This window comes from Perissodus microlepis, chromosome 15 (assembly GCF_051167445.1).
Source record: "Perissodus microlepis isolate ML-2025 ecotype Zambia chromosome 15, ASM5116744v1, whole genome shotgun sequence".
NCBI lineage: Eukaryota > Metazoa > Chordata > Actinopteri > Cichliformes > Cichlidae > Perissodus > Perissodus microlepis.
In genome coordinates this window covers 25,658,025-25,682,738 of record NC_140475.1, presented here as the reverse complement: position 1 = coordinate 25,682,738, position 24,714 = coordinate 25,658,025, and the positions used below count along the sequence as shown (strand labels likewise).

Here is a 24,714-nt window from a genome sequence, read left to right as displayed (position 1 = left end):
AGGAAAGTCGACCAGTGCGCGTTCATGTGTTACCATGGAAACCATCCAAGGTTCATACCTGCGCAGTGCCGCAGTCTGCACATGCTGTCTCTTTGCCTGAGGAATTAAAATTCATAACTGAGACTTTCTCTGTTTTTAATCATTTTATTAATGAATTATTTCTGATGAATAATCCAGATTCATCAAATCAACCAAATCCAATAACTGAAATTAGCTGAAAGACTTCAGATTAAATGATTAAAAATTTCATTTATGTATTGTAGGAATTTTAAGAGTAAACATTTGAATTCATTGAATAAATAAATTTCTAAATCCTGTTTTTTTTTTTTTTCACACAAGTCATTTTGTTAACCTAAGAAATGATAAAGTCATTAATTAAATTATTTACTATATTATATTTTGTTTAAGTTATTTTTAATTGAATTTGTTGGTGCTTATGTTCATATTTGAGTTTGTGGACAGTCAGATGAGCAGTAAAAAGTTTGTGAACAGGAAGCTTCAAAAGCTTTAAACATAAAATCATCACACAGGAATCAGTGGATGCATCACGGGTGAACTCTGAATCGTGTCACTTCCTGACGTCTATGCAAGTTTCTGTCGGTCCGGTTCTTCAATCCTCGCTCTGCTCGGTTTCTGTTTTGCCTTCATCATCACTCTGCACACTCAGGTGAGTCTGATCACATGACCTCCTCCATCACCCGATGATGCACGTACTGACTTCTGCCGCTTATGTTAAACAGCTGAAGGTCTTTATCAGTCTCCTGTGTGTGTGTGTGTGTGTGTGTGTGTGTGTGTGTGTGTGTGTGTGTGTGTGCGTGCGCGCATGCTTGCAGGTGATGCCTGAAGGATCTCTCTGCTCCTCCTCAGATCTCCCCATGGATGAAGGTAAGACGCTCTTCCTATTCCTCTTGGACCCTGGTTTTAGTTCTGACTTAAATTATGAGCTCCCTGAACGCATCTGGACTTCCCGTTCTGTAGGGGCACTCTCTGGAGCTGCTCCAGTTGGCAAAAACTTTATTTAACTTGCAGAATGGTGTCCCTGTGAGACTCCCTCAGGTGGACCTGAGGACTATCTCCTGGTCCCGGTTCTGGTCCCGGTCCTGATTCTGGTCCTGGTCAACCACAGATGAGTCTTTGTTGGCGAGAGTGGATGTGAGGCGTCTTTCTTCTGCGTGCTGGAGCGAGCCGGCGGCACTGTTGGAGGACAAAGGGTGTCTGTCCCCAGAGTGACGTCAGGCCTGTTGTTTCCTGTTTGCACGCACACGAAGCTGCAATCCCAACGCCGCGTCCTTCGAGGCGCGGTGCTCCGAGCTGCAGGAGAGCAAAAAGTGAAAAAGCAGAAGCGAGATTAAAATCAGCCACGTTCACAAACAACAAACATTCACCAACTCATGATAAAAAGAAAATAAACATCAATAATAAAAACAAATTAATCTTTTAATAATTAATTTAATGACTGTAAACAATAACGTAAAAACCTGAGAATGAAGAACACTGAATGTACAAAATTATAGTTCGCAAAGTAAAAGTATTAAAATGAATTGAAAAAGTGAAAAAACATAAATAAAAAAAATACAATAACATAAATAAAGGTCCCACATAAATAAAAAGAAAAAATAACTTAAATAATTATAATAAATAATTAAAACATTTAATATTTTTTTTATATTTACAATAATCTGATTTTCAATAATATAACAAATAAAATAAATAAAAAATCAGAGTGATAAGGTTTCTAAAACTAAACCTGAACAAAGAGAAATGAAAGAGACTGGGTGTGTGTGTGTGTGTGTGTGTGTGTGTGGGGGGGGGGGGGGGTAAGGGTGTGTGTCTTTGTATAAACAGTTACTTATGAGGACCAAAACGGTTGTCCCCATGGGTTTGAAGACATTTTTGAGACTCAGAATGCAGTTTTAGTGTCAGGGTTATGATTAGGTTTAGGCAGGAAAACATTATGTCAATTAGATGTCCTCACTAAGATATCAAAATGAGACGTGTGTTTGTGTGTGTGAGGGCAGGTGGTGGGGTGGGGCAGGTCAGTCACCAGCACGTGGCATCTGGTGCTCCACGTTATTCTGAGGCTAATTAGATTAGGCTCCACCCCCTGGCATCAGGGCGGCAGGTGGATCAGTGAGACCTGGCAGTCCTGAGGAGACTCGGTCTGGAGACATCCTCTGTTGGGTTCTGCTTCTCGCTCCCTTTAAGGTAGGCTGGGATTCTAGAGTTTCAGCACAAAGCTCAGGTGTTTCTGCAAGTGAAGGGTGAAGTGCTGAGAGATGTGTTTTTTTCAGAGGTGACTCAGCTGTTTGTGTTTGTGTAGAGGAATCTGGTCTCTGACTTGGATCAGCTGTAGAAACAACTGTGTGAAGGTTACCTTTCTGTTTAACAGCCAATCAAATCACTCCGTGTAGGAGCAGCAGGTAGAAAACATGCTGATTAAACCTGATTGTGTGATTCAAACCAGTTGAATGTGGCAGCCATGCCCCAGAGCATCATGGGAACTGAAGACTCTAGATTCAGTCTGCCGAGTAGTTCTTATTGAATTATCACACACACACCACAGCAGGAGGTGTGTGTGTGTGTGTCAGACTTGAACATGATCTCAAGTCACCTGCCTCTTAATCACTATGGGAACCAGCTGATGTATTGCATAAGATAGGTGGTGGGGTTATCGCGATGACATCATCATGCTGCTTTGTTTAAACTGGTTTGAGGCAGTTCTGGTCCACACAGGGCTGGTTCAGACTGGCTCCTGTGTGTGAGGAGGTGAAGTTTGGAGTCCGGCTGTTCGCACTCGCTGGATCTTACTGACGTGCTCTGAGGTGGAGAAACTACAACGTACTTCAGCACATCGTTGCTACTCTGAGGTCAGAGTTCATGACAGCACTCTGAGAAACAGACTGAACGGGTACGACTGCTTGGAAGGACTTCACAGGAGATAGCCTCTCCTCTGTGAAAGAACAGGGCAGCACAGTTGCACCTGAACAGAGCCCAGAGGAACAGACATAACCAGAGTGCAGGTGTTGGTCCATCATGGACAGAATCAAACACCTCAGACCAGCGGTGATGATCAGAGTGGACCATCAACTTCTCTGTAAACACAGTGGAGTAAGCGTGAGGCCGTCTGTCCCACAGCTCTAACTCAGAGAGCTGTGCATGTTCATGTTTATGAAACGCTGGTATGAACATGTGCTAGCTGCTGTATGTCAGACCTCAGTGTGTGTGCAGCAGGTTTGTCTCGGTGGACGACTGACCTAAATACTCATACATGAATAAACTGGAACATCAGAGAAGTTCTTCAATAACAGAAACCCTGAGCACGGTAATCACTGAAAGCCTCATCACAGTGTGAAACATCAACGTTTACCCAGATTATTAAAAACGGAAGAAGTGAGTGACGGCTGGCCACAAGGCTCACCGACATCAGCTAAGAAAAACACGTCAAATAAAGCTGTTTATCAGCAGGTGTGAGTCTGAGTAACAGGTAACGTGAGGCCAATAGTCCTGGGCGTACCTGAGAGTATGGCCACTGTGCTGAATGTAGTTTATACTTTGCTGGTGTTTTAAAGTGAGCTCACTTGTACAGTGGCTCAGGTCCACAGTGTTCAGCTCTGCTTCTCCTGTTGTTGTTTCCAGTGTGTAATCTGTGATGGATTAACTCACAACTTTAATCCCCATTACTCCAGATTAACACACACACACACACACACACACACACACACACACACACACACACGCCTCCAGCTGAGGAAACATGCTTATCAATAAGGAGATGATTAATCTGTAGGTGTAAATGTCACTGTACTTGTTCATTGTGCAGCTGCTGATCGATCACACCGACAGATTATAGATTGTGTTTCCGTGCTCGTGGTCGGGGTTCAGGAAGTGAAAGGGGCTTATGGGAAACGAGGGGTTATTTCTGTTAGAGTGAGGCATTCGAGGTGTGCAGGAACAATGACGCTCCACGTTAATCCTACTCTCTTCCCCGCAGAGGGGGAAGATGTTTTGTTTACCTGCTGTTTGACTCAGCACTCTGACTGGAAGTGATGCATATCCTCAGACACCACTTCCTAAGTTATTGTGTGAAAGCAGCCAATCATGAGTCATCTCAGATGTCAGATTTTTTTTTTATAAACCAGTAAAACAAAGTACTGAGTGTTACATTAGGAAATATTTTAACAGGAAACATCAGAGGATCTTGGACTGAACCCTGTGGAACGCCACACGTGAGACAGATTTAGCCAGTCAGCTCTTCAGCTTCCTGTACTGTGTTCGTCTGCAGATTAAAAAAACCTAATCAAAATAAAAATAACATATCAGGAAACTAAGGTTTTTAGTTGATGTTGACTTGTGCAGCAGCAGCACCCCTGCTGTCTGAACTCACACATTTTTCTTTCATCACAGCAAACAATAAAAAGTTTTAGTACATTGGGCTGAAGCTGTGTGAGGTTTGAAGGATCTTTAGGAAGATCAAGATTGTTTCTGTCCCGTCTGGTTCCTCTAAAAGAGGATAAGCTGCACAGATCAGGACCTTCAATGTGATGAATGCTTCACTCACTGTTTCCTCTCACACGTTTCTTGTATGATACAAACCGTAACTCTGCCGTTCACGACTCACAGCGTCACGCTTCTTGCAGCACTGATCTGTTCCTGTTCCTGATACTTTGTCCACCCCTGCTGGTTACAAGTGGCGTGTGTCTGTGGCATCATGGCGAGACGCTGTGGTTAAACGGCTCTGTTGTGTCTCAAGAACAGTTGGCCATTATCCCGCAGCATCCCCCCCCCCCCCCCCCTCCCCCCAAGACACTTCAGGACACAAACAAACAGACCGAAACAAAATGGAGGAGCAGGAGGTGGAGGAATAAAAACATTCAAACTGGAGCTGAGCCATCAATGTCAGTGAAAGTAAGACGCATCTCAGCTCTGACCTCGCTGAGCTGAAGGAGCGACAAGGAGAAGATGATGTCCAATTATTCATAGCTACGCAGCGTGCTGGAGAGGACGAACGTGACTCAGATCATGTAAATGTTCATTCAAAGCATTTCCATTTCCATAATATGTTTTGAATTTTCACACCCTAAACGTCTCGTGGCTGCAGGGATGTTTGATTCATGGAAACGCTGTGAATTGCTGTGTTTCCATTCAGCATCTGCTGATCAGGGTTTGTGGTTACTTCAGGTCAGCTGGGAAATGGAGGGGATAATAATAATAATAATAATGGATTGCATTTACATAGCGCTTTTCTGGGCACCCAAAGTGCTTTACAATTCCACTATTCATTCACTCTCACATTCACACACTGGTGCAGGCAAAGCACAATTGTAGCTACAGCTGCCCTGGGGCAGACTGACATAAGCGAGGCTGCCATATCGCGCCATCGGCCCCTCTGACCAATGGAGGCAATGAGTTCCCCCAGATCATCTCTGCAGGAATGGTGAGACAATTTATTCTGTGACTTATGGAGCATCACTTAGGTCAGGTGATCTGTGGTCCGTGTTGTAGTTTCAACACGATCACACATCTGTTGTGATCCAGAGAAAGAGGAGAACAGATTCACGCAGAAAGTTCCAGCTCCTCTGCCACAGACGCTAACCTGTGACCTTCAGCTGCAGCGTGGTGATGTCAGGCTCACACTGAAACAGGTTAGGTCATCGTGCTTTTAAATAATAAAAGACAGACATGATGAGAGACTGTGTGACGGGAAACATCATTGTCAGACTGAAAAAGATGTCTTTTTGTGCCTTGCAGACTTTTATTTTGAAAAATTAAAACTTGTGTAGGTCGCTGAGGAGGGCGCCTTTACTTCCTGTGTGAGTGTGCTGAGACCTGCTGTGAGGCGGTGAACCCTGACGCCTGATGCGGCCTGCACGTGTTATGGTGCTCACCTCACCGCCCAGCTTGCTGTCATTTACCTGATTTTTGTTTCTGAGAGAAATGAGAGCCATAGGATGACATTCATTTTAAATTTTGATAGAACAGTGGCAGTATACTGTCTTCGTACCTGGATATCAAGCCCTTGTAGAGCAAAATGTATTATTTTGGTCTAGACATCCCACAAATGTGATGTCCAAATATGTGGACGCCAGTTCCTAGCAGGTTAAGGCGGAGCTCCGTTTGTATTTGAAATGAAACCACACCCAGTGATGTGTTTCAGGCTCCGTCCCCAGTAAACATGTGACTCTTTAAAATGAAATAAAAGAGGACCTAAAATAAATGATGATGCTAATAAAGTTTTTTATGAACAGAAACGGATGACATCAGTGATGAGTTCAGGTGCAGCTGGGTAATCTTCAGACTGCAGTTCAGGTCCCATTGAACAGAGCTAAAGAGAAAGTGTGCGAGGAGGCGAAGAGGAAGGCACTCAGTCGAGTACAGTGATTAAAGTTGTCCAGAGGGGCAGGGCCAACCTGCGAGCGACGAGTAAATCAGAGCCGACGGCGAGGTTCTGCCATGTTGTTGTGTTGCTGCCTGTATGTCTGTTGCCGTAATGTTGTGTTTTGTGATGTCTTGTTGCTGCCTGTGTGTCTGTGTTGTTGTGTGTCTGTGACTGTGTTGTTTATGTCTGTGTTGTGTGTCTGTGTTGTTGTGTGTCTGTTTTGCCATGTTGCTGCCTGTGTCCGTGTTGTTGTGTCTGTGTTGCTGCATGTCATCATTAAATCGTGAGCTCTTGTGTTTGTTCAGATGTTTCTGATCAGATCCCGAGTCTCTGTGGTTGCTCGGTAACGCCCTCTAGTGTATTTCTGGCTCATGTCAGGTCAGTTTGTAGCCCCTCCCTCTGCTAGCGTTTCTTTGCGATTCTTTTTTTTATATATATATTTTTTTTATTCATTTGAACCCAAACAGAGAGGAGGAAGGACCTTCATCTTCCTCACTTTTTAAATCTTTTCCTCCCCTCAGCAACTCCTCCTGATGTCTGCCCTTTCTCCTCCTGTAACTCCTCCTCCTCCTCTTCCTCCTCATGTTTCTGTTCAGCTCTGCAGTCACAGTTTACACATGTGGGGCATTCAGGGCACTTTAGAGCTGCAGGAAAACTCAACCTCTTCTCTTTCATCCTCTTTTTGTTTTTGAGCCTTTTTTGAGGACGTTTGTTGAGGCCAACATTCAGGTTCAATGGGGTATCAGAGGAGCATGTGGCGCAGTCTGACTGGAGGAGGAGGAGGCGATGTAGCTGTGGTCAGGTGTTTCTGCTCAGAGGAACAGGTGAAGATCTCTTTCAGGAGTGTGGAGGAGGATCGGCGGCTCAGACGAGTGTTTGTGCGCCGCTGGTTTGGTGAGTCGCCGTCAGATGGTCCCTGAAAATCTCAGACTTTTTTCCTGATGCAGCATTTTGGATGGAGTGAGGTCTCAGAGACTGTTTCTGTTTTCTAGTGTCAGAGGTTTGAATAAAGCTCATTAGTGTTAAAGCTATGAGCGGAGTGGATAATTTTTTATTTTTTATTTTTTTAACAAACACGTTTTTCTTCACAGGTGTTAAACAGAGCAGGTGAAGAGGTTTCAGATGTTTGTTTGTTTGAGTTTTTATTCTGGTTTCAAACTCTGGTCAGGGTCCTAGAAAAGCTGCTCTTCCTGTTGGTCCAACGGTTGCAGAGGTCAAAGGTCAACCCTGTGTGTGTTTGAAGGTGTTTGAATGTAAACTCTGAGCTGTGACTGGCCCACCAGGCCTCTTATCACATCCATAAACTCACTCCCTTCCTGCCTGGTGAGTAAACGCCTCCCTGGCTGCAGAATGGCAGGAAGCCAAAGAGCTAACGGACCACTCTTTGTGTGTGTGTGTGTGTGTGTGTGTGTGAAGCTGTTTTCATTCAAACACGCACTCCTCCTCCCCTCCTCCTCCTCCTTCTCCTGTGTTCCCTCTCAGGGAGGATTTGTGTTTTGGCTTCTGAGATTCCTGTCATGTGGGAGAGTGAAGTGAACACAGCGTGAAACCCTCCAGCTGAGCTGCTCTTCGGAGCCGGAAGAGGTCCGTCTGATCCTCCCGCTGAAAGTCCTGCAGGGTTAATTTACTTCACCCACAGCTTCACATTAAAGGCTTTTAACTGACTTTTATTCTGAAGGAAATTCAGGAAACTGTGTTTGTGTCTGAGTTTGTTGAGTATTGGACAGAGGATCCGTTTGAAATGATTCAGACCTGAGCTGCTGTTGTGTTCAAGTGCAGTTTGTAATCTGTGTGCAGCGAAGCAGAGAGGACAGGTCCAAAGCTGGTTACCCCCTGCCTTTGTGTGCCTGCTTTTCCACCTGTTGGGGAGCATGCTCTGTCTGTGTTCTGAAGTCAGGTTTGACAGTTCTGTGCATGTTTAACGGGAACATCAGAGACCGTGGCAGCAGGAACTTCCTGTCTGAGGAGCACTCTGCTGTCTTACTGTTGTCGTCCACATGTTGAATGTGTGTGTCTGTGTCTCAGGTGGACTCTCGGTGTCGCTGCTCTTCAGATATTTAGCCAAACCCTCAGAGGACTGGTTAGCCGGTACGTGCGCCAACCAAATCTCTCAGTATGCGATTCCCAGAAATCTGTCAATGAAGCTAAACCAATTAATCAAAGAGGAATCAATGACTATCACTGATCTGCTACATGCTGATTTCACTGAAAGAGTCTGTGGGAACCTGCTGTGATTGGCTGGTTGGACCATGCTTGAACACCTGATCCAAGAATCTGGTTACATACATGAAACACAAATGTGTAGCTTCCACTTTCTCACAGTGTCATACCTGTAAACATCTGCCAGCATCAGCAAGTAACTGCACAGCAGCCATGTTGTTATTGTCACGATGATATCATGAAACTCATCCTAAAGGACAAAACAGCACAAATAAGACAGCTAGCAGCTACACCCATCTGTGTAACCATGCACCTGTAAGTCATAGCGGCCACGCCCCTGATAATGCAAACTCTCAGTCTTCATACACTAAACAGGTGAGTTATAGACTACAGGTGTTTTGAAGATAGATCAAAGTGTTTGTTTACAGGCTGTAAACATGTTTATGTTAATATGGGAGTCAATGGGGACTGACTCACTGCTGCCTATGCTGGACGCCAGAGGAACTATAGGTTGATGGAAGAAATGGGCGTTTGAGGCGTTTCACTTTGAAACTCCCGGAGCTCAAACCACCTGATGAGTCAGTTCCTGAACATTTGATTCCCAGCCAAGCAGCCAGCATGTACATGTTGAAATGTTGCTCATTCGTTCAGTTGCTTCACACCAAGTACAAACTGTTTCTTCACTGTAAAAACATCTAAACACATTTGGATTCCTGACATTCCTCAGGTGTGGTTAATAGGCTACAACCTGTCCAGATGTTTGCAGCTGTGGATGTGAGGCGTGAGTGTTTCCTCAAAGTGAATTCAGCCTCCAGGACCAAAATAACACACTTTTTTATCTGTCTTTGCGGACAAACATTCATCATGTTCTAACTTCTCCTTACACAAGCTTTTATTGTGAAAGTCTGCCCTCACTCTGACAGTGGAAAAACCTCAGTGCTTTTATTGTGAAAGGTGATGATGTAGAAGTTTGCTATCAGTGACATCATCTCTCTCCCTCCCCTCCTCAGAGTCCCCCCGCCTGTCCACCACCTCCATCAGCAGCGATGAGCGTGCTCCATCGTCCACACCCTCCGACTCCTCCGACCTGCTGGCATCTTACCGGCGCCCCGTGAGCCTGATCTCCACTTTGTCCTCCGGGTCTGGATCCTCCAGAGACGACAACCTCGCCCTGCCTTCATCTATCACCAGCTCCTCCTCGGACCCTGACATCAACCTTAACCTGAGCCCCGAGGAGGTCGCTGCAGACCTCCAGGGGTCGAGCCCCCAACCCAACAGGAAGGGGCGGAGCTTCATTCACAACAAAAACAACAACAACAAAGACTGGAAGGCGAGTCGTACCTTGAGCCGCCGACAGCCGGCTTCACCGTTTATCCGCGCCAGCATGGCGCCCAACCCTCAGCTGACCTACCTAGACCGCGTCGTCATGGAGATCATTGAGACAGAGAGGATGTACGTGAGAGACCTGCGCATGATCGTGGAGGTGAGTTACCTAACTGTGTGACCCTATAGGTGTCATGGGAACAGGTGTGGGCTCTACGGGCTCAAATTTGTCGCTGATGTGGATGGTTGGTTGTTGTGGTTGCCTAGGTAGCCACCCGTCCAACCATATCCTTTATTCTCATTGGTAGTTTAACTCAGGACCATCTCCTGAGTTCCTGGAATTCTGTTGCCGAATACCTGGAACATCGATCGCTGCTCGCTAGCGGCGGGTTCAGGACGAGTCAGGTTTGCTTTGATCACGCTCGCTGATGGTTTGACGCTTTAGCCTGAAGCTAACTCTAAAGTAACTTCAGGCGCTAAGCTTTTCTCTGAAAGTCTAGTCTGTGATCTCATGAAAACACCTGGATGTCCACAGAGGGTGGCGGTGGATGATCCCGGGATCGTTTCCATGGTGTAGAACATGAAGTAGAAACACTTCCATCCTCGGCGTCTTATTTTCAAACGATGATCAGTGACCATGGAGCTGGACAGGGTTTTGGTTTTTAAGCTGCTGACGCATGAGCTTCTCATCCTTTAGTTTTAATCTAAACTCACCAAGGTAAAACTGTCTGAACTTCAAACATTTCATTTCTATTCTGAAAGCACGCAGGACAAAAACTGACCCATTTTTCTTAGTCTGAAGATTTTGGGCTCGTGAAACATACACGTTTCCTGAACGCGTCTCCACGTACAGAGGACAGCTCGCGATGTCAGTCGTTACCCCGGCCATGACTCAGTGTCAGACTATAATTAACAAGCTAAGACGTTCTGCAGTGATGGGATTAGCTGCTTATGTAACAGGCTCACCGAGCTGCACGCACCTGTTTCAGTGTCTGAAGTACGACTCAATCAAACCAGGCTGTTTAAAAAACTTAGGAAAACAAACCAGTGAAGGAGCAACGGATACGACAGAAATACTCCAACAGATATTTATTATGATTTATTTACCAAGGTTTCAGAGAATAACAAAGACCTGCCCTTATAATAAAATAATAACAAGTTTTAGGTTTCCTAAAAAAGCTGTAAGTGAGATAGAATATTTAATATGAAATCAGTAAACACATCAGACATACGAGTTTTCGCCATTTTTAAAATATTTAAAAATCAAGTAAACTCTGACACATTAAACATAAACTGATACACAGATTTTAAAGTTCAGTTTATAAAAATAAACATAAATAAATACGTAATCACTTTTATTTAAAACAATAAATGTGTTTATGTACTTACCTCAATAATAAATACCAAACATATGGAATATATATATATTTAATCAAACAAAGCATCTCTGATCAAGCCAGAAGTAATCAGATTACTGTGGTATAGCTCAGTGAACGTTCAGTCTGGCTCCTGTTGGAGAAATGGAAACATTCCAGTTTATTTTAAAGGGTGTTTTATTTGACGCTGAGCTTTTTAAAAAGTGACCCCTGACCTTTCTGTCACTTCCTCTTATCCTCTTCTTCCCTGCTTGTCTCTTCCTTCCTTCCTTCCACTCTACTAACCTCTCCCTCCTGTCCTGCAGGACTACCTGGCTCACATCATCGATCAGTCCGACCAGTCGGATCTGTCGATCCGTCCTGAGCTGGTCTGCGCTCTCTTTGGAAACATCGAGGACATCTACGAGTTCAACAGGTGAAGAAGATAAAGTTTAATGTGTCCATTATCACAGCACGATATTTTGTCTAAAACGGTTAACGTTGATGTTACGTCTCCCCCATGTCAGCGCTCTCTGTTTCCTGTCAAGGGGTGAGTTTGCTTTTGCAGACCGGCGCTGTCCTGCTGCACAGCATGTGGAGTGCTCTGTTTGCTGTGACTTTGAGTGCCTTCATGTTTAGGAACGATTCAGCAGGTTAAATATGAACAAACCGTTTCACCCATTTTCACTCCTGAACGGTGCAGCCACAGACGAACACCGTAACACAAACCAGATCGTATGTATAAAAATAACCATGACCGCCATGATGTCAGCCTTTGGTTTAGTGTTAGTCGAGTCATTCGAGTAGAAGGTAACAGAGACTTTCACTGCATGTCCTTCGTCTGCTCTCCTCCCTCCTTCTTGTCTGCCTTCATGGTTAAAGGTAAAAACTCCAAAACATCAGAAGAACATCATGAAATATTAAAATGAGCGTTAGGGTTCAGACTCTGAAGTAAGAACCAAGGAAACTGCTGAAACGAAAGAAAAACTTCAGGTTTCCTTTGGTTTGCTCCTGGTGACATGCAAAGCGTTGTTGTTGCTGGGGTCGCCACGGTGACAGTGTTTCCTGTTCACAGCGAGCTGCTTCAGGATCTCGACCAGTGTGACAACGACCCCGTCGCCATCGCCAGGTGCTTTGTCATCAAGGTGAGACCAGATCTGATTGGATTTGGGTGAGGATGGTTCGTACAAGCAGCGGCTGATAAAAGTCTTGGTTTGTTGTATTTCAGAGCGAGTACTTTGACATCTACACACAGTACTGCACCAACTACCCAAAGTAAGCCCTACAGCAGCTGTACTGCTTTCCCATACGTCAGGTTTCGAGCACGTTTTAAAAACCTTGTCTCATTCACATTGACCTGTCCACACTTGTCTGTCTCCTCTCTCCTGTTGCAGTTCGGTGGCGGCGCTGACGGAGTGCATGAGGAACAAATCTCTTGCCAAATTTTTCCGGGACCGCCAGTCCTCGCTTAAACGTTCGCTGCCTCTGGGTTCATACCTGCTCAAACCTGTTCAGAGGATCCTTAAATACCACCTGCTGCTACAGGTACCACACCAGCACACCTGACAACCAGTTACACCTGCATCCAAACCTGTAGAAATAGAACAGAGGACTGAGATGAAGCAAATATGTCTAAGGCCACGTTTACATCACATTTCACACGAAGACTCACACGGATTCCCGGAGGATCAGTCAGAGTTAAAGTGTCTTCAGACATTTCCTGTTGTGAAAGCAGAAGTTATCTTCTTAGTTATATTTTTTTAGCCAACTAACTGACAACTATATGAGCAACACATAAGTGAAGTTTGAGTGGATATACACGGTATTTGGAAAAAATGTCCAGATGTGGATGATTGGTTTGGGTTGAGAGGGAGTCGTCTTTTTAATGAAGACTCCCTCAGTCTTCATTAAAAAGAAGACTGAGGGAGTCTTCATTAAAAAGAAGACTGAGGGAGTCTTCTTTTTAATGATGAGGATGTACACATCATGGACAGGAAGGAATGCTGGTTTGAGCGGGGAGTCAAGGAGGCCACATGAAAAGGGAAAGCCCATCTCTGAATTGAGGAGGGGGCCTAAAGGTACATCTGTCACCATCTTACAATGCTGTGATTGCAGCCATCCCCGAACTCTCTGTGAATGGTACTCATGGCATTGATCAATAGGTTTTGATCAGTGTTCATTGATTAATGGTTGTTGATCCATGGTCATGACAATTTTCATATTAATGATCAATGAACTGACCTCACAGCCCATTGTTCATTCAGTGAACATTTCAGTTATTGTGCAAATGTACTGTTTATAAAGTTGGGGAAACATGCAGTCAGCTGAGACTGAAGAAGTCACTTGGATAAGTGATGATTTCTCCCACTGAAAGCGTCCAGATGAACAGAATCAACCTTTTGGGAGTCTTCTTTTATTTTTTAGACTATATATACTTTCAAGCATGTATTGGGGAATATTTGTCAGACTTTTTGGTTATTGGGTTTGAAGCTACAGCGTGATCGTGTCTCTTTCATTTTACATAAATAAATTGGTATCATCTGCATAAAATTGTATGTTTTAACCTTTTCATGCATAGTGGTCACTACAGTGGACAGCTATTCAAAGGCTGTTTTCAGGTATTTGTGTCAGTGTTGATGGTATACTTGCACATAAACCACTACATTAGACACTGATACATTAGACACTGATGTGTCACTCCATACACAGTTGTCCACCTAAGTGTTTAAAAAATAATGAAGTTCAAAATTCTTTTTTTTTCATGCCTAAAGATGAATAAAAATACTTAAGAAAAATATCCAGATTGAGGTTGTCATAATTCATGCATGAACGGGTTAAACTGAACATGACTTTATTCTGATTTGTTGGTGTTTGTAATGGTTTTCTTTAGGAGATAGAGAAGCATTTTGACCCAGAGGATGACGGTTATGAGGTGGTAGAGGAGGCCCTCTACACTATGACAGGAGTGGCATGGTACATTAATGACATGAAGAGAAAACACGAACACGCCGTCCGACTCCAGGTAACTAATGGCAAAACAAAGTTTATTCTATACACACTGTAATTATGGCTATAAAGTGAAAAGAAAATATTGGGGCAGGGATAGCTCAGTAGGTAGAGCAGTGGCCCCATGATCAGAAGGTTGGGGGTTCGAATCCACTGAACGGCTACCCTGAGGTACCCCTGAGCAAGGTACCGTCCCTACACACTGTTTCCCGGGCGCCCAATGGTGAATGGGTTAAATGCAAAGAGGAATTTCCCCACTGGGATCAATAAAGTATACATAATTATTATAATCATTATTATTATTATAGAAAATAACTTTAAATGAATACATTCCTATTTTTAGGCTGTGCAGATGAAGTTCTTATCAGAAGGTAAATGTAAGAGAGGCGTGTCCCAGATAAGAACTATTTATTAGCTCTGACATCTTGTGACAGTTTAGAGAGAGTTTGCTCCCAGTGGTGACATTTTCAAACAGGAAGCCCTGCACTGAATTGTTCTGATAAAGGAAATTAAATCTGGAAAGGTTGAACTTTCTTTTTCTACAAAGTTGTTTCAGGGCTTCCTTCCTTAAAAACAAACCAAAACAACCAAAGGCAGGAGTGTCTGAGTGTTTCTGTGTTTGGTTCTTCAGGAGGTTCAGTCACTGCTGCTAAACTGGAAAGGTCCTGATCTCACCACATACGGAGAATTGGTTCTGGAGGGAAACTTCAAGGTCCATCGAGCCAGAAATGAAAGAACGCTCTTTCTCTTTGACCGGGTGCTGCTCATCACCAAACGTCGCGGCGAGCACTATGTCTACAAGACGCACATCTCTGTGAGTGGCAGCAGACAAACATCTAAGAGCTGCAGGGTTTCAGGTCTTTGGTTTAAGTGCAGGTTTGATTCTTAGTTCTGTCTCTTGGTTTCAGTGCTCCACACTAACGCTCAACGAAAACGCCAAAGACTCCCTGAGTTTCAGCGTCATGCATTACAAAAACCCCAAACAGCCTCACACCGTCCAGGTGAGTCGACCTCCACCCGCCAGCCAACAGATTTAAGCCTGAGAGGATCGGAGTTCACTCCCTGTTCTTGTCTTTTAATGTTTCAGGCTAAGACGGTGGAGGAGAAGAAGCTCTGGGCTCATCACATCAAACGCATCATTGTGGAAAACCACCAAGCCATCATCCCACAGAAGGTCAGAAACATCAGTATACTCACCCATATCGCTCCAGGTGACCAGTGCAGACACCAGTAATGGTTAGTTGTGTGTTTCAGGCAAAAGAAGCTATCCTGGAAATGGACTCCATCTGTGAGTAAACATCTCTTCTGCTGTAGAAGATTAATAAAAGCAAAGATTAATAAGGATGTGATGAAATGCTCCTCTGTGTTGTTGTTGCTTCCCTGTAGATCCTTCCAAGTACCGTTACAGTCCTGAGCGCCTGAAGAAAGCCACATCCTGCCACTCTGACGAGTTCCCACGAGATGCTCGTCAGGGCCGCCGACAGTCAGGTAATCAGATTACCTGGGTTACTGATCAAGGTATCTTGTTGTTATTGATGTGTAATGACCAGTTTTGTTTCCTCTGCAGAGCCAATCAAACAAACCCTGAAAAGCAACAAAGGTAAAGACATTTCATTGAAATCGATTTTGATAAATCTTTGATCAGTATGTCCACTTTTGTGACTTTTGTCCTCATAGTAGTTTCTCTTGGAACGTTTTTGTTTAGGTTGTATTCTGCCCAGGTTTTAGATTTCCTTCTCAGACATGCATTTGGACCTCTAGGTTATCTCTTATAATATTTTGCAGATGTTGATTTCAGTCAAAATTCAATAAAATGTCTGGACTCTGTGGACCTAATAAGGGTTAGCGTGGTAGAAAACACTGTGAGGATTCTGAGGCCTGTTGCTCTCTGGGCTGATTAAAGCTGCAGATGTTCACAGGTAAAGCTGTTGTGTCTAACAAATCTTTTTGCTCTTGTTCTTCTGCTGAATCCCCTGCTGGACTCTCAGCGCTCCTAGAGGTAAGACCCAAACTCATTGAACACACGCCTGCTTGCTGTTGCTCAGATTTAAAGACTGTTTCTTCTGTTTTCTTCTGTTTATGAATCTGTGAACTTTCTGATGTGTTCTTATGAGCGATGTTTCAGTGAGGGTTACTGAGGCTCAGTCCTGCTGTCAGAGCCACATTTTAGTTTTAGAAAGCAGAAACATGATAGTGTGTGACGTCCTGCAGTGCTCAGATGACAGGCGCTCTCTGCGGGCCGCCGTCAGCAGCAGCATGCTGGGGGAGTCTGTCACGGAGGAGGAGGCGGAGCTTGGCAGCAGGAAGGACTCGCTAGAGCGCCTGCTGTGCAGCGTGGAAGAGGCGGGTCAGTTGGATGATGCTCTGCTGGAGGACAAGCAGGTAGACGACTTTGCCAGCTCCGTGCTCGCTGCCATCTCCTGCTGGCACGTCACTGTCCAGGCCTTCTTTTCCGCCGCGGGGACGGTGAGGCTTTCCGGTGCCAGCCCAGTCTTCATCGCCCGCAGCCCCTGTAATGTGCTACAAGGATGCTGCTGTGGAGCTCAAAGTAACTGCTGCATGGGCATCTAACACCAGCCGAGCTGCATGCTTGGGTTCAACACACTTAACTACCGCAGGGTGACCACATGGGGCAGCGTTTAAAGGAACTGACAATGTTTGGATGAAATTCATTGTTTTTTGTTTTCCTTGAGTCAGATTGTTTCAGATGGGTCACTTTCTTTGCAAAAGGTTTAGCTTAGATTAGTACAAAGACTGGAAGCAACAGCAAACTGCTAGGCTAGCTTTGTTAAAACCTCACATCTATCAAATCAGAAAGATGTTGAGGTTTTATGAGCACTCATGACCTCAGTCATCATCTCTAAAGTCCTAAGCTCTGTGAATCTTATCAATCTGTTTATCTATAAGCACATTTAAAAACAACACAGTTGACCAAAGTGCTGTACAAACTAAAAAGTGAAACAAAGACAAAGACACAAAGAGAACAAAGCAAAAACTCAGTCACAGTTAAAAGTTAGGGAGTAAAGATGTGTTTTCAGACAGGATTTAAAAATGTCGAGTGTTGGAGAGATCCTCATTTGAAGAGGCAGACTGGTCCAAAGTTTAGGCACAGCAATTGCAAAGGCCCGGTCACCTCTGTGTCTTAGTCTGCTTCTAGGAACAATCAGAAGCAACTTATCACCTGACCTAAGAGTTCTACTAGTTCTAATCCATTATAAGAGACTTAAAAACAAGCAGTATGCTCTTGTTCTGATGGCTAGTTGATTAGCTAACACGTGGAGCTCCACAAGGTTCCATCCTGGGTCCTCTGCTGTTTGAATAAATACATACTCTGGTGCTTAAAAACAAAACATTTGAAGATGATGTTTCCTACAATAGAAAGCTAATTCACACACCAACAGGTGTAACTTAGGAAGAAGTCTGTGAGAGTCTGTGTGAGGAGGTGAGCGACCAGGTCCTGTTTTTAGGTTGGTTGCTGATATGAATGCAGCTCACAGTGTCTGTACAGCCCAAAGTCGCTGAGCCAGCTGCCCAAATATTATGTCCCATGTTTGCTTTTCAAAGGTGGAAATAAAGAACAGGTCCATGCCACATACCTCATGCAAAGTGCTTCAGCCTGCAGCTGCCCACCATAATCTTTTCACTGAAGGCCATACTGTGGTCAGTGTCTGGAACATTATTTGGTTTGTTGATCATGACATCAGTTTGATGTCTGAACGACATTAGTACCAGGTCAGGACACCAGCGCTGTATTGTAGCAATCCCGGGCGTGCACATTATTCCACAGCAACGGGAAAAACAACCTCCTTTAACCACAAAAGCATTTTCTGTTATGTTTTCCAACAACACGAGTGCTCTACATTTTCACACTGAGAAATAATCTCATTGACTTCTGTGCCTCCTGCAGTGTCTCCGTCAGTACCTCCTTCAGTGTCTCCTTCAGTGCCTCCTTCAGTTGGGGACATTGACTTTAGAAGTTGTTTATTGTAAACAGAAATGTGAAATGTGAGCAGGTTAATGAGGCACACTGACAGTTTTCCTTGGATCAAATGTTTTTGCTAAGCGAAGGTTGTCTGTATGCACTGAAACACCCGACTCTGGAGAACAAACAAACAAGGACTTCCCAAAAACTGTTCCTGTCGTATTAAAGAATGAGAACGGCTCTTTGACTGATTTTGGCTATTTATCTTTGCAAAGCTTAAAAGTTGTTTTGTTTTTTTTTCTCTGGGAGCTTCTTCAAACATTCGTCCTGCAGCTTTACATCCATCTTTGTCTTTATTGCTGTGAGCATGAATACGATTGGTGATCCCGCGTTTCTAGGTGTGGTTGGATGAACTGGACATTTGCTGCTGCCTCTCACAGTTCTGTTGCATTGATTTGCATTGATGGCTGCTCTGTATCATGTAATAAATAAAGGTTCAGTTCACACAATAATAACAGACACTCTTTAAAACTGAGTAAGCAGCTTTTCCATGAACGACACTAATGACTTCTTGGTTTGATTTTTTTTAAATCATATTATAAAAACTTTTCTTTTCTTCCAGCATTTCTTGACTTCCTGTTCTGTTTGTTTTTTGCTGAAGGAGACAGAGGGAGGCAGCATCTCTTCAGACAATTCTAACAAAGAAAATGGACAACTCCCTGAAGAAGAAGAGCCAGGTGGCACCGACAAGCAGGTAAGTAACACTCAGTCCGCTGACTTGCAGTTGTGAGGCCATCTCCAGATCACCCAATCTCTGGGTTGTCAGTACTTGTTGATTTTGAGGGGTGGGGGGTGTTTGCAGGTGGTCGTAATCTCTTGCATCATGGCTGTATTTCCCACCTCTAATTACTGCTTCTGTATTTTTGTCCTGTCCAGCCAGCTGTTGAGAAGCTACCACAGGAGAAGATGTCTGAACTAATCTCAGAACCAGAACATTTCACTGATCCGACCCCTTCCAACATCTCCAATTCCTGTCGAAAGTCAGACAACCTGAAACCTGAAGTAGATCCAGAACCCACAGAGGAGCCATCCTCAGCTACACCTGATTCAGATTTGAAGACCTTGAGCAGTGGGGAGTCCTCTGATGATGAGGACAACGAGAAGGAGACAGCAGAGAAGGAAGGCGAAGCCACCAGCATCCTCCCGTCCTCCGTCCTGGACAAAGCTAGCGCCATCGCCCAGCACTTCACCAACAGCATCAAGCGAGGCAGCGTGGCCCAGGATGACGCCCGCTCGCTCAGTTGTCCTTCACCTCGGTTACCCAGCAGGAGTGGCAGCAGCCTCAGCCTGAGTGCCGAAAACGACGACCGACCTCCGCGGCTCTGCAGCTTTGTTGCCGATCCTTCAGAGACCTTCGGTGGGTCAGATTTGACCATGTTGTCTCCTCGAGATGACAGTCTCTTTGACAGTGACCGAAGCATTAGGCGAAGACGGGACTCCACGCTGTCCAAGCAGGACCAGCTGCTCATTGGGAAAATCAAGAGTTACTATGAAAATGCTGAAAACCAAGATGCCACTTTCAGTCTTCGGCGCAGAGAGAGCCTCACATACATCCCATCTGGGTTGGTCAGGAGCTCCGTCAGCCGGTTCAACAGCACCTCGACCTCCTCCACCTCCACTGTGGACCCTACTTATGCAGAGTCACACTCTGCTTTACCCCAAAACACCCAGGATCTTATGGGCTGTAGTGGCTCTTTGGACTCTTTGAAGTCTGAACAAAGAAGCACTGATCCAGAAGATTCAGAAGGCAGCCAGAGGTCCAGGTCTCAAAGTGTGCAGGATAATCTCTCTGATGATGAAGACTTCAAACCTTCATCTGAAATGATTAAGATCTGGCAGGCAATGGAGCGAGACATCAAAAAATCCCAGAGTGAAGATGGAGGGCAGGATCGAACCAAAGAAGCTGCAGTAACCTCCAGAATCTCCGGCCTTTCTTTCCCAACCAAAAACTCTTCCCAAGAAAGCAGAGCTTCTGATCTCAGAACAATCAAAGAAGAGTCGACAAGCCCTATGCCCCTCAAGCCCAAAGCCTCGGAGGTGAACCGGACAGGAAGCGTGAGGGACACGCTAAAGATGTTTGGGGAAGAGGCCGCCGTCCTCAGGGCTCCAGTGCCTCAGGTCACCCAGCTGATGGTGGAGGCAGAAAAGGACCACCCCAGTAGCGCTTCAGACCAGGTGGTCGAAGTGGACAAGATGGCGAGCAAAGTCCTCCACCTGGCTCGTCAGTACAGTCAGCGAATCAAAACCTCCAGTCCGGTGGTCCGACAGCGAAGTCAGGGTCTCCTCTTTGGAAAGAAGAGCTTAGCCAGTGTGGTGGAGGAGAGGGAAGGTTCAGGTACGCACACTGCTTAACATTTCAAACCAGCAATCCTCAAGGAAATCTATTGATTGTCTATGTGACCATAGGACCACTAAATCTTCAACCAATCAGAAACTGTATTTAATTCTCTTTTGACTTCTTGACATTCACCAGGTCATCAGTGACCTTTTGTAAATGGTAAATGGACTGGTTCTTATATAGCGCTTTTCTACTCATCTGAGCACTCAAAGTGCTTTACACAACTTGTGCATTCACCCATTCACACCCATTCGCACAAGCACATCTTTCTAAGTGCTTTATAGCTAACATTCACACACATTCATACTCCGATGGATGCATCGGAGAGCAATTTGGGGTTAGTATCTTGCCCAAGGATATTTGGCATGCAGACTAGGGGAAGCCAGGAGTCGAACCACCTTCCGATCAGTAGATGACCTGCTCTACCACCTGAGCTACAGCCACACCAGTTTTGTGGTACAGTTAGGGTTATCGATCGTCAACCTATCCATTTTATATGAAATTTTAATTTAGAAAATCAGATAGTACACCTGTAAGGTGATAACACACAGGAGAGACTGGATTTAAAATTAATCTTTTTTTTTTTATACCATGTACGGGGAAAGTGTGATGTTAACCCTGACCATACTCTGAGTCCTGCACGGGCTCGACGACCTGCTGGATGTTAAGAGATTAATTGTTGTAAATGTTTGTTCTCTGTGTTTGCAAAACTGGGTATATATTCAGTCCTGCTCAGCCTGAGCCTGCCCTGCCTTCAGCAAACTCTGCTTCTTTAAATAAACCATTTCCTGTTGAGCAACCGATCAGTCCAACCTGCCCACACACGCTTAGTCTGCGCCCGCTGCATGAAAAGAAAAACAAAAAAACAATGGTACCACATGTAGTTATAACACTGTACTGTCACCTTCAGGTAAAAATGCGCTGCTTAGGGGCAGATTATAATCTGAACAGCCTAAAGTGATGAGCTCATCTTTCCTGAAGCTGAAGTAAAATATCACAGCTGCATGTGGTACCATTGTTTGATTTATGTAGAAGCCAAACATATGTTTATGGATTATTACGGCTTTTGTTAATCATTTCTGTCAGTTATCGGAATATTGTAACGATCAAATTTAAGATTGATTTAAATATGTTTCGTTTGTTTTGTTTTTTTCTGGCAGGTAAATCCAGCCTGACTCTGCCGCTGGTTTCTCATAAGCAGGCAACTTCTTTGCCGCTGAGTCCCATAGACCACGTGAGGTCTTTAACCCTCGGCTTCACCTCCAGCTCAGCGGGAAACTCCAGGGGCGTCTCCTCGGGCCGGCCTCACTCTCGCAGCCCCCTCAGTCCACCTCCTCCCCTCGAAGGCTTCAACTGGCCCGATGTCCAGGAACTCCGTTCCAAGTACTCCGCCAACAGCTGCTCCCAGAAGAGCGCAGTCAGTCGGAGTCAATCCATCCCGGAGCAGTTCGACAGCAGTCTGAGGAGGCACTCCAGCTGCTCCTCAGGCCGCTTCCTCGCTGATGAAGCTCCCAGAAGGGTTTCTTCACAAAGGCCTCACAGAAACGCCAGCCGGGAGGAACGCAACAGACGGCTCCTCAGAGCTAACTCCCTGGATCCTCAGCTGAGTGAATCTCAGATGAGTGAGTTGCAAAAGCTCCAGGACCAGGTGGCAAACGACGGTTACTACATTGCAGCTGAGGCTCCCCTAACAAACGACCCCGAACACAAGATCATTGTCATGGAGAAGCTTCCAGAGCCAGAAGAAACAGCCAGAGACAAAAAAGATGAAAGTTACGTCCAGATCCGTTCACCCACCAGCAGAGAGAAGATCTCCATCATGGCTGTCATCGACCGGTGCCGGGCCTACCAGGAGTCTGATGAATACCAACAGAGGGAGGAACTGAAGGCCAAAACCGAGCAGAACAAGTCCACAGCATTGTCTGCTGATCAAGATGTTTCCCAGAAAACGAGATCGACCTCAGGACCAAAGGCGGAAGGTCAGCAGAGCATTGTGAAGAACCTGAGGGAAAGGTTTCAGAGCCTGAGCTGAAGAGAGTTGTCCGAGCTCTCCTCTACATGTTACGACTCTCAGTTTATAACCAAAGATGTAACAATGACAAGCTGCTCAAGTTTTAATGATGACATAATTATTTAATTTATGTGAGCATGAAAGGAAAAGCTGTTCTAGCATGTGGTAATGGCACAAATGTTCAGGGGGGTGAAATATTAAAACAAAGAAGTTATAATATGTGTATATAAAGTCTGCAGTTAGAATTCTTTCTGCTATCTTAGAAATGTAAATATCTTATTGGAAATCTTGATGGGAGCACCTTTCTGTGCAGGATGCCGTGTTTTGGCACAGGGTTATTACATAATTTTCTGTCCAGGTGGAATCAGGACTACACTAAGGGATCGCTTAAAGCTCCAAACTGCAGCCACTTAAACTTAAACTTTAAAGCTCCACTGTGAGAGGACTAACCACTAAACTCACGTTCATTCCCGGTGTAAAAAGCGACCAGGTTGAGTGTGTGTTGTGTGCCGAGCATTTCACCTCTTCACCTGACCTCCCTGAAGCCCCAACTCCTGTGACTCAGAGGTCAGACTGATGCAGTGGTTTGGAATTACTGCAGCACTCGATCACTGATTTTAAATTTCAGAATATGGATTTTTGGATTTTAAAAATATGGAGGTCTACATTGTCAGCACCAGACTCACCTCTTTGTTGTCAGAGGTCTTGTTACAGAAATAACAGCTTTCATATTTCACTTGTTTGATGGTGATTTTATCAGAGACCACTCATTCCTTGGTGATAATGAGTCTTTGAACAGTCACCTCTGAATCACCAGAGCTTGGTTGGGGTATTTGGACCACCCGGAGCAGCAGGGTGTTGGTAACGCCACTGTTCGGTGAGGTCAGATTGTTCTTTGTGTTAATGTCTGCTTGATATGAAGGCAGCTTTAATCCCTCCGTGACACACAACCACAAAGACCAAACCGTCCTTTAAAGGAGCGGTACTTTATATCGAACTCTCTGTGACTGGCTGTGTTTAGACTGTCTGTAGGGGGATGTGTTGGCTCCAAAAGAAGAGGAAAAGCCCCTCAGAGTTTGTGTGATCTGCACTTTGTGAGTTGGTAACTTGTAGAGTGAGGAGCTGACCAAGCTGATCGTGTCTGAGGGCTGGGGTGAGAGGCCTCGTCATGATCAGGACTTCCTCTCCCGGATCCACCTGCTATAGATTCAGACTGTTGAGACTAGAAGACGGTTCAGTGAAACCAACATGAGCGCACCTGATACCTGCACACAGTGTCAGTTATTGATCATCAGCTTCTGGTCACACTGATTGATTGTGGTCACCATATTAAAGTCAGACTGTTCCTTCCAGTGACTAGAACTTTAAAGACATAACCACGAGTAAATGTTCACGACAGCCAGAGCAGTGCACGGAGCCCCAAACCTGCCTCATTAGAAAAAAAATTAATAAACACAGGTGATGGATTTATTAACTGTCCAGTAATTACTAAACTGTAAATAAGTGAAGTACAAATGATTTTTTTTTTTTTTTGTTTGGCCAAGTTCTGTTTTTCCTGTTAACAATCATAAATATTCAACTGTAAAAGTCATTAGTAGTTTATTTAATAATTGATATTTAAAGGAATTTCAGTTTTTGTGCCTTGTTGTTGTATTTCATCATATTTTATGCAAGTCAATATTTTCCTAATAGTTGGACTCTGCTGCAAGCACTTTGTTCAGAGGCACATGGCAGATTTCAACATGTGACTTCCCACCTGCATATCCTGCTCCTCAGTCCACTGTTAACAGTCATGTGACGATGTCATGTACTCCTTATTTATTTGATCAGATGTAAATAGAAACACATCACCTGTCTTTCTATAAATGTGTGCGTGTGTGGCTACAAATGTGTATATATGACGTCTGTTCTGCATTAAAACTAAATATAGAAGAAAAAGCGTGTACATTCTTTACATGTACACAGTATTATGTGTTGGTGTCATGCACACAGTTCTCTTCCTGCAGCATCCCTGTCGGTCACAACGACTCTGCTGATTGGTTGATGGATGCAGGCTCGATTTCATACTGAAGAAGCTCAGAGTCGTGCAGCCAGCTAACGTTAGCGCTCAGACTGCTCCTCTCACTTTACTCACCCAGAATTATCGTGCTGATAAACACTGTG

General features: G+C 44.6%; 1 protein-coding gene across 9 annotated transcripts in view; it reads left to right on the top strand.

Moving 5' to 3' along the window:
* Window positions 1–24,511, top strand: part of LOC146372278 (pleckstrin homology domain-containing family G member 3-like) — a 38,007-nt gene extending 13,496 nt beyond the window's left edge. For 2 of the 9 annotated variants that reach the window (XM_084952630.1, XM_084952629.1), the window contains 19 exons: window positions 531–667; window positions 834–885; window positions 9,547–10,019; window positions 11,541–11,650; window positions 12,290–12,359; window positions 12,443–12,489; window positions 12,609–12,759; window positions 14,105–14,236; window positions 14,852–15,034; window positions 15,129–15,221; window positions 15,308–15,394; window positions 15,475–15,508; window positions 15,607–15,708; window positions 15,788–15,820; window positions 16,209–16,219; window positions 16,432–16,686; window positions 18,804–18,896; window positions 19,079–20,537; window positions 21,701–24,509. In XM_084952630.1, coding sequence (XP_084808756.1) covers window positions 837–885; window positions 9,547–10,019; window positions 11,541–11,650; window positions 12,290–12,359; window positions 12,443–12,489; window positions 12,609–12,759; window positions 14,105–14,236; window positions 14,852–15,034; window positions 15,129–15,221; window positions 15,308–15,394; window positions 15,475–15,508; window positions 15,607–15,708; window positions 15,788–15,820; window positions 16,209–16,219; window positions 16,432–16,686; window positions 18,804–18,896; window positions 19,079–20,537; window positions 21,701–22,572 — 4,254 coding nt within the window. In that variant the 5' untranslated portion in view covers window positions 531–667; window positions 834–836 and the 3' untranslated portion in view covers window positions 22,573–24,509. Of the gene's footprint in view, window positions 1–530; window positions 668–833; window positions 886–4,792; window positions 7,271–8,401; window positions 8,465–9,546; window positions 10,020–11,540; window positions 11,765–12,289; window positions 12,360–12,442; window positions 12,490–12,608; window positions 12,760–14,104; window positions 14,237–14,851; window positions 15,035–15,128; window positions 15,222–15,307; window positions 15,395–15,474; window positions 15,509–15,606; window positions 15,709–15,787; window positions 15,821–16,208; window positions 16,220–16,390; window positions 16,687–18,803; window positions 18,897–19,078; window positions 20,538–21,700 lie in introns of those variants that run through there. The other 7 variants (XM_084952632.1, XM_084952634.1, XM_084952627.1 and 4 more) reach the window with 7 other exon arrangements.
* The last annotated feature ends 203 nt before the right edge of the window (window positions 24,512–24,714 follow it).